The 9,500-nt window shown below is 63.3% G+C and overlaps 1 protein-coding gene across 1 annotated transcript; it reads left to right on the top strand.

Annotated features, from left to right (window-relative positions):
* Nucleotides 1-253: 253 nt before the first annotated feature.
* Nucleotides 254-7,631, top strand: RSPO4 (R-spondin 4; the record flags this gene model as incomplete). Its single annotated transcript, XM_084271412.1, has 5 exons — nucleotides 254-332; nucleotides 3,446-3,634; nucleotides 3,944-4,087; nucleotides 4,169-4,354; nucleotides 7,558-7,631. 5 exons carry the CDS (start codon nucleotides 254-256, stop codon nucleotides 7,629-7,631), a joined length of 672 nt encoding a protein of 223 aa, XP_084127538.1.
* Nucleotides 7,632-9,500: the final 1,869 nt, after the last annotated feature.

The raw sequence follows: 9,500 nt of genomic DNA, 5'->3' as shown, positions 1-9,500 counted from the left end.
CCATGAGTGCTCCCCTGGCCTGACAGCCCCTGCCTGCCCGGGGCTCCCCGGCTCATGCCACCCCCAAGTGCGACTGGGCGCCTGCGGCAGCACCGGGGTGGGATGGTGTGAGCCCCAGAGCCGCTCTCCTCCCTCTCCTCCCTCCCTCCCTCCTTCCCTCCCATCACCCCTCGGCTGGCTCTGGCAGGAGACGAGCCCACCAACCCGCTTGGATGATCTGATTCCTTCCCTGCCCGAAATTACTCCTGCCCAGATGCTGTGGATAATATTCATGTTGCTGCTATTCATCAGCTCCATGGAAATGCTCACGCAGAACCGATGGAAGAAACAAGGTACCGGGGGGGGGGTGTGTGGCCGGTTCGTCCCGCTCAGGTACCGTGGGGTGGCTTGGGGACACAGGGCTGCTGGCCCCTGCCTCTCCTGCCCACCCCAGAGCCAAGGGTGCTGCTTGTGTGGAGCGGGCAGGAGGTGTGCAATAGGGCTGACCTCCTCCTGGGGCTGGAAGGAGCTGGGAAGCTGGAGTATCTTGCCCCAGTTCCTCGGGTCCTGCTGGAGACCCGCTGAGGTCCCCTCTCAGCGCATGGCATGGGGCTGGCTCAGGGTAGGTGTGTGGAGAAGGCAATGCCCAGCCCCATGGCATCGCCTGCCCAGTGCCAGCCCTGCCCTCGGGGCTGGCAGGGGACAGGGGAGTGCTGCCTGGCATGGGGACCAGCTTTGCAAGCCCCAGGAGAGCCAGGCACAGCGGGGACAGCTCAGAACAGGCTGGTTTGCCAGTTACTTCTCTTCTCTGCTTAACACGTTAAGTGTGTGGGGAGTAAAACCTCCTGGAAGGATGCTGGGAGCCACTGCCTGCCCTCCTGCCCTGTCCTTGCCCTGAGCAGAGGCACCAGCAGAGCCACTGCTTGGTGCCAGGGCAGGGGATGTGCTGGGGCTGTGTCGAGGTACGTGCACTCCTCCATTGGGCACCAGCTCCTGTGCCCTTGCCAAGCAGTGCTGGGCAGGGCTGCCCAGCCATGGGGAGCAGGGCCAGGGCTGATGCTCTGCTCTGCAATGGGAACAGGTTGTTTTGGAACCAGTGTGTGCTGGGGTAGGGACAGGACCTGGCAGACCTGGGGCTCTGGAGGGCCGGGGCTGGGGCTCAGACAGCTTCCCCTGCAGCTCTTGCATTTTAAAGATGTGAGGAGTCATCAGGCAGGGGCGATGGTGCAGGGGGCCAGGCTGGCAGCTGAAACACCTCGGAAGCAGCCTGGCACTGAGGGGGGCTCGAGGTGCTGTGGGGCCAGCTCTCAGGCTGCTGGTGCTTGATGCCAAGCAGGCTGATGCTACGGGATGCATGCTATGGGAGCCTGTCAGCACCCAGGGGTCTGGGCTCAGGTCCCTGCCTTGAAAACTCGTGTTGTCTCTCCCTCTATAACCAGTGCAGAAGGAATGGGGAGGTCTCCAGGGTTTAGGAGCCCAGAGCCCTGCTGCCACACTGGGATGGTCTGGGCAGTGCAGTGCCTTAGAGCCCATGGCAGCAGAGCTTGGCTTAGGGAGAACCCACCTGGTTTTGGTGGAAGCCACATCCCAACGAGCAGCACAGCCCTCTGCCAGCACCTCAGCATCGCTCCTGGCAGCAGAGCCCTGTGCCAGCAGCCCCAAGGCTGATGGGGCAGAGCAACAGGACCTGGCTGGTTGAGCTGTCCCTCCTCTTTGCACCATGGGGCTGTTTTTAAAGCTGGTGGTGGGAAAGAGACCCTGGAGCCTGCACGGGGCTCCCCACCTTCCCTGCCCCAAATGAGAGTTGGAGGCAGAGTGGCAAAAAAAACCCAAAAAACCCAACACCAAAGAAAGAAAAATCATCAAAAAGAATTAGGGAAGGGAAAGAGGCTTGTAAATCCCTGGGTCTCCAGGGAAGCCGCTCCAGCTGCAGTCAGGAACACAAATGTTGTCAGCGTTTGGTAAATATGTAACAGAGACCATAACAACTTAATGGATCCAAGGTGCTTCGTTAGAGCACTCCCAGCAGACGCAGCCCTAACTGAGCCTCCTGGCCACACCGTGCTGGGCTGCCCTCCCAGCCCCTGTGCCCCGGTGAGGGGACCGAGATCAGCCAGCCTGGGGGCAGCTACGTGGCACCGCTGTGCCAGGGACTGGCTTGTACCAGGGAGAGTTGTGCCAGGGACCAGCCCGCAGCGCTGCAGGGCATCATCTGCCAGCATCTCCCCCAGCACTGAGCCTGCCTCACACCAGCCCCTCTGCCCTGGCCGTGGGGTCTTTCTGCTGCAGCTCCTGGTCGGAGAGGATCGGTGCAGGGGTTGCTCCCGTGGATGGAGCCTGGCTTCTGCCAGGCAGCACCCAGTGTGGTGGTTCATCCAGCTCGTTTTCACCTGCTTGGTTCTGCAGGGACCAGAGCTGCTCCAGGACATGGCCCTGTGAGACCTGCCAGAGCTCAGATCAGGGGTCAGCATCAGCCCCAGCCTGTCCCAACCGCAGGCGCTGGGCTCTGTCCAGGCCACCCACCTCCTTAGTCCCTCACTACATACAGGAAACCATCCTAACGCTCTAGGATCTTCTGGCAGAAGGAGCCCAGGCCCCAAGTACATAGTGCTGGTGCTGCTGGCACTGTCACCACCACACACCTTTGTCCAGGAGCATCACCACGGTGCCAGAGCCAAGCAAACGCTTCCCAACGCAGACAGGCACAGCAGAGCCGTCAGCTGCCTATCCACAGGAGCTCAGTGGCCCCTTACAGAGATGCCCAGCCAGCCTTTGGGTGCAAAAAGACACCAGGCACAGGTAGCCCACTGTACTTGAGGCTCCCAAAGTGCCTCAGTGCTGAGAGCATCTCTCTGGGCACAGGGCTTGGGGAAGAGAAGCAGTTTGCGGTGTCTCCCTGAGCCCTGCCAGGCTGGCACCCTGTCCTTGTCCCTGGGAGCAGAGCCCACCTCGGTGTGGCCACCATCACACAGGTCTGGAGCACAGCAAAGGCGACCAGGGAAGCAGCCAAGGCTCTTGAGCAACCAGACAGATCCTTATCTGGGGTTGTCTTGAGTGTTTCCAAAATGCTCTTTGTCCCCTGACTCTCAACAGGCACCAGCTCATTAAATCAGGTCAGAGCAGATTTCTACCTGTTGATTGGCTCGTGCTGGGATGGGCTGGGCACAGCTGATGGAGGGACAGGGCTCAGGCCAGCACCCTTGGGCAAACCCCTGGATCACCCTCAGGGTGACAGAGGTGACAGTGCCTGAGCAGAGAGCAGCCGGGAGCAACGGCTCTGCACACCCCCAGGAGAGGGAAGGGATTTGGGAGGGGAAGGGGGAAAGCCTTTGCAGGGAGACAGGAGCGTGCAGTCACCCCATGGGCTGGGGAGGGGCTGCCACGGAGCCGGGACCCTCCCCAGCGCCTTGGCCACGCTGTGCACACACCCTGCAGCCCCCTCCTCCATTCCCACCCCCCCCCGCAGTGAGCACCGGCCTGCTGGAGAACTGCACGGGCTGCGTTCTGTGCTCAGAGGACAACGGCTGCATCACCTGCCACCACCGGCTCTTCCTGCTCATCTGGAGGGACGGCATCCGCCAGTACGGGGTGTGTGTCCACACCTGCCCCCCCGGCTACTTCGGCCTGCGGGGCCTGGAGGTCAACAGATGCACAAGTACGTCCAGCGCCAGCCCCCTCCCCACCCCCCCAGCTCCTCCCAGTGCCCCCCCCCCCCCCCCCCACTTCTCCCCTCTCCATCCTGCGGGAAGGGCAGAAGCAGCATCCCAGCAGCTCAGAGCTAGGGGCAGTGGTGAGAGCTGGGAGCAGCCGTGCTGGGTTTCCTCCCCTCTTCCCTCACCCAAATCCACAGCCTGGACCCCGCATGTCTGCAGAGGGCTTGCGGTTCCCCGGTCCACGTGTGCTGGGGCTGCCGGCTTCAGGCTCGCCGTGCTCGGGCCCGCCTGAGCAGCCCTCCTTCCCGCAGAGTGCCGGTCGCCCAGCTGCGAGAGCTGCTTCAGCAGAGACTTCTGCATGAAGTGCAAGGACAAGTTCTACTTGCACAAGGGCCAGTGCTTCCGGCAGTGCCCCCCCAGCACCGCGGCGCAGCCCGGCACCCGCGAGTGCCAAGGTAAGCAGCGCCCACGCCCGCGGTCCCCGGGGACGCGCCTGCTCCCCAAAGCCCAGCCTGCACCCCCCCTGTCCCCCGCAGAGATGTGCGAGCCGGGGCCGTGGAGCGAGTGGAGCACCTGTACCCACAAGGGCCGGACCTGCGGCTGCAAGTGGGGTCTGGAGACGCGGGTGCGGGAGGTGGCGGGGGCCGCCCGGGAGGAGGGGGCTGCCTGCCCCGCGCTGCAGGAGACACGGAGGTGCCGCATGAGGAAGCACTGCCCGGGAGGTGAGCATCACACCACCTGCCAGGCGTGGCCCCAGGGGCGGCTCCACACCCCTCCAGAGTGACCCCCGAGGCGCGCCGGGGAGAGGGGAGGGGGGTGGCAGCGGCCAGGCAGCCTGGCTGTCACCTCCCCAGCATCCTGAGGCCGGTGGCTGTGCGGTTCTGGAGGAAGCCACCGTCTCAGGCACATGTGCTGAGCAGCCCTGGCGCTGGCTGCAGGGCAGCGTGCCGGGCTGGCTGCTCCCACCCAGCAGCCCCAGACCGCCCGGGATCGGCCAGAGCCCCCCTTCCACCACCGGCCTGGGACGGTGTGAGCCGCTGTGGCTGCCCAGCTCCGGCTCCCACCCTTCCTTGCTCACGCAGGGAGAGGCATGGCCAGGGCTTTCTGCTTCCCAGTTGTGGATACGGAGGGTTGGGACCCATGGGGGAGGTTCCTGCAAACACCTCCAAGCCCCTGAAACACCATCAGTGGTCATGGAGCTGGAGGGCGTCACCCAGGGGCATCACCCAGGGGATTTCTGATGGCCAAAGCTTTGGGAGGCGCCCTCAGGGCAGGGTTCTCCTCCATGCCTTGCCCAGCCAGATGTTTGCCAGTGCTCCTGCACCTCCTCCCACCGTGGCAGCACCACATCCCTGGGGCTGGGGGCTCCCAAAACACGGGGGTCCCAACGACCTCTTGCAGCACCCAGACCTGGCGTGGTGTCTGGCTGGGCAGTGTGGGCACGTGGCTGGCAATGGGAACCAGGAGGTGGCTGATGTCATTTTTGGATGCAACCGACTGGAGCGAAGATGTTCTAATAAATCTCCACTCAATAACTGGCAGAAAGGGGGATTGCATGAGATACTGATCTGTAGGGCCTGGAAGGAGATCTGAGCCACTGGCCCAGCCCTGCAAAGGTTTCAGCGCTGCAGGCTTGCTGTGTGCCATGGGACGCTCTGGCCAGCACCACCAGCACGGTGGGAGCCAAGGGTGGTGGAGGAAAGGACTATGAGGAGGGGGAGAGTAGAAGGATGGAGAAAGGGGGCCAGTAGCAGAAGATGTGTGTGCTGGGGCTGGGGCCGTGGAGCCAGGAGAGCGGCCACATCTCAGCACCATCAATCACGAATAACACTTCTGTGCTGACAGCACGAAGGAGCCGGTTTCCTTCCCCACCCGGGCCCCAACTTACAGCTTCAGGGCTCCAGGTGGCATCGATTTCGGGGATGTTCCCCTCCCTGCTGGGCTGCGCTGGCTCTGGACCCGGGGAGCTGGTGACAGTTTGATGGGGCGAGGTTGGCGTGGGAGGAGAGGCTGCTGGGGAGCAGCAGGGTGTCCTGCAGCACCACTGCCTGGCACATGGTAGGTCCTGGTGGCCAGGACCACAGTGCCAGCATTTGGGAGGCACCCAGTCTCGTGGGGTGAGCAAGAAGGCAGGGACACCCCGAAAAAGTACTGGTAGCCCTAAGGCCATGATGATGGGCTCGTGGAATGGTGGGGCTCCTCTTTCAAGGGCAATATCTGGAGTCAGCTCCAGAGACAGGTCTGGGCCCAAGGCAGGAGAGGGAAATCCCTTCAGTGCCCCATGAGCAGCCCCTGCTGCCCCGGATGGCTGGGCAGGAGAGGGCATCCTCTCCCTGTCTGACATCCCAGCCCGGCCACCAGCTCCTGGGCAGGCTGCTTGGCGTCCCCACCACGGCAGAGCGTGCATCTGCCCTCGCTCCCAGGCTCCTGCCCGCCCAGCCAAGTGCTGGATTATGGGATCCAGATGCTGGAGGAGGAGGAGATGAGGAGGATGGCGAGTTCACTTGATGCAGCCGAGACATCCCCAGCCTGGGCGAGCTGGAGAAGGCAGCAGGACCCGACTGTGTGAGGAGAGATTTGTGCCCCCACTTCTGAGCCGTCCCCAGGCAGCTGGAAGGGAGAAGCTCCCTGCTTGGCCAGGGCGCAACCCTCCTCACGCTGCTGTAAATCTGCCTCTCCAGATGCTCGGCGTCCGTGCTGTGCCCTCTCCTTTGTGGGTGGCAACTGTCTGGGAGATCAGAGCTGAGAAACAGAGCGGGGCAGGAAAAGGGCTGGAGCCCTTGGAAAGGATCAGCAACCACAGCACCGGCGCACGCAGCACTGCCCAGTCACTGTCCCTGCGCCCCTCGTGCTGGGGATGTGTGGAGAGACCAGCAGCAGGACCCCCCCCCCACCTCTGTGTCACTCAGCTTGGGCTCAGGACAGCACGTGGTGGGCACAGGAGTAGCTGAAGCTGCCAGGTTTTTGGGCAGCCATCCCACCCCACAGTGTGAGCTCCCCATCCCGCTGGGGCACAGTGGGGCTGATCCTGCATCCCTGGCGGGTGTCTTGGCACCGACCCCTTGGCCAGTGGAGCTGGGAGATGGAGGGTGCTTGGGGCAGCCCCTCAGGGTGCACAGAGATTTGGGTCCCAATTGCCTGACAGTGCCACACCAAGTCCCTGGCAGGCTGTCGGTGGGTCAGCATTACGGGGACGTGACTGGGCTCCACTGTGGATGGGCTGTGGCACCCGGACTGGGAGCATCCATGCCAGGAGAGCATCCCCAGGGAGATCATCCCCAGGGAGATCATCCCCAAGGAGAGCATCCCCAGGGAGATCATCCCCAGGGAGATCATCCCCAAGGAGAGCATCCCCAGGGAGATCATCCCCAGGGAGATCATTCCCACCTCTGCGTGGATGCACCCTGAGGTCACCCCGCTCCCCACTGTGCCCAACCCCTCCTGGGGGCTGTCTGGGCTCATGGCCATGGGCAGCACCGTCTCCAGAGGGGAGGCACAGCCCTGCACTGCAGCAGAGCCAGGCATGGCCTCAGCATCAATTGGAGGTGCTGGTGCAGCCCCTGTCCTGCTCAGACATCCCTGGTCCCTGCTCAGGGAGAAGCGGGGGGTCTCTTAGGGGACCCCCACTCATTTGGCTGAGCTGGCCCCAGCCTGTTCCTGGAGATTCTGGGGGTATCAAGATTTAGGGTCTGGCCACGGGTGCCCCTCTGTCCATCCCAGTGGCACACCCAGAACACCTGCAGACCCACACTGCTGTTGGGTGACCTGGAGAGGGCTCTGGTATCCCCCCAGGTTGGGAAGAGCGCCCTGTGCCAACACCAGAGGGAGGAACACGGGACCCACACCCCAAGGACGGGTCTTGGGCCGGATCCTCCTACCTGCCCGAGGAGCAAGCCCTCCTTTTCTCCTCCTTTTTCTGTTCCAGAGAAAACTGAACCCAAAACCAAAGGCAGAAAGCGGCAGAAGAAGCCCAAGCCAGACCTGCACGTGGGCACCTAGCAGCAGCGGCCCGGCAGCGGGGGCCCCTCCAAGCACCCCGTGTCGCTGGCCCATGGCACAGGGAGCTCCCAAGCAGCTCCTGCCCTGCTGCCCTGGCCATGTCACCCCTGGTTTTCCATCCACAGGATAATTGCACAACTTTTCTGCCTCCCCCCACCCCCCCCCTCCTCCTCCACCCTCCCCCTTTTCCTTTTTTCTTTGGAGACAATTTACAGCCTGTAAAACATTTCCTTTTCAGAAGATGTAATTTGCAGCGTCCAAAGCAGTGCCCTGGGGCTCGGGGAGGGGGTGGCTCCTTCATTTTACTTGGGTTTTCCCCTCTCCCCCAGCCTGCTTGGTCCCTTCCTTTGCTCTAGCCGGGTGGGATGGAGTTGGGCCTGGTGTTGGACACCAGTGATGAAGAGGATGCTGGCCTGGGTACCTTCCCCCAAGGCTGGGAGGTGCCCTGTGTCCGTGGTGTCCCAATTGCACAGGGGTGCTGGGGTGCACAGCACGCTGCTGAGCTGCTCTGGGGGCCGGGTTGGGTCCCCCATCCTCAGCCACTGGCACAGAGGAAGGACAGCAGGACCCCCAGGGTTGGGCCCTTGCTGGGGACCGTGCCATCACTCACAGCAACCCGACCTGGTGCTCAGCATCCCCAGTGGCACAACCATGGGCCAAATCCTGCCATCCTCTGGCTCACAGAAGAGCTGAAGGAGCTTCTTTCGCCAGCTGGATGTAGGCTCAGGAATTTGGGGGGGGCTGTGGCCATCTTCAGTCTGGAACAGGGACACACACCACTCAACTGCAGCTGCTGGACGAGCCCAGGCAGGGGATGCTGCTGCCTCCTGCATCCCCTGGCTGGGATGCGCTGGGAGCAGCCACTGCTGCCCCCTCACAGCCATCACCTGGGGCACGACCCAGGGGTGCTGAGCTCAGCCAGGACACCCCACCCCATCCCTCCAAGCCAGGAATAAACCGTGTACCTCCCTGAGGAACAGAGGGCTGGGGCAGCACGTTTAATAGGTGTTTGCCCAAATTCCTGCCCCAGCCACAGGCATTGCTGCCCGGGAGGGGGGCTGCCGGGCTCAGAGCCCCCTGTGCCCACTGTTGGGCGGGGGGGGGGAGGCGGGTCCGGCACTGGGGGGCTGCCGGGGCACGGTCTCTTCAGGGCGAGAGCACTGGGTGTCAGCAGTGAGCTGGCCCCAGGAGCAGCACGAAGCCACCGGGCAGCTACTCGGTTCGCTTAAATAATGTCGAATAAACGTATTCCAGCCTCCGGCGTCCCTTTTCCCTCCCTGTTTTCCTCGTCTCCGTGCGGCGCTGCGGGAGAGGGATGAGGATGTCTGTCACTCCTGCATCCCTTGGCCCTGCTGCAGGCAACGCAGCTGTCAGGATTGGTCCCCTCCATCCTGCAGCACAGCTCCCAGGGCTGGGGGGCACCCTGCCCCCCCCTGCCCCCAGGGCCTCTGGAACGATTTCATCTGAAAGGTTTGATTTAAAGCATCCCCAGCGTTAATTACTCGGTGCCCGAGCCAGTGGTGGGCAGCATCACCTGGGCTGCTGCCCTGAAGGGGTGTGGGGCTCACTAATGACAGTGATGAGTCTCACTGGGTCCCCTCACAGCGCCAGCCAGGTCCAGCCACCTAACCCAGTTCCTCTGCAGGGACAACCCCAGGATGCTGCCCCACAGCAGCTCTGGCAGGTCCCTCGGGGGAGATGGAGCAGCCCACCCCCTGGGCAGCCCTTTCCCCACCCTGAGCCAACCCAGCAACCGTCCTCACAGCATCCCCAGCCAGCCCACAGTGACTGGGATGGCAACGAGGTCCCTTCCCTGACCCCGTGGCATGTGGGGACATGCAACCCCTGTGCTGGGAGGAAACCACCCTC

Source organism: Gallinula chloropus (assembly GCF_964237585.1).
Source record: "Gallinula chloropus genome assembly, chromosome: 16".
In the NCBI taxonomy this organism is placed as follows: Eukaryota; Metazoa; Chordata; class Aves; order Gruiformes; family Rallidae; genus Gallinula; species Gallinula chloropus.
The sequence above is the reverse complement of the archived record's forward strand: the minus strand, read 5'-3'. Positions and strand labels throughout refer to the sequence as shown.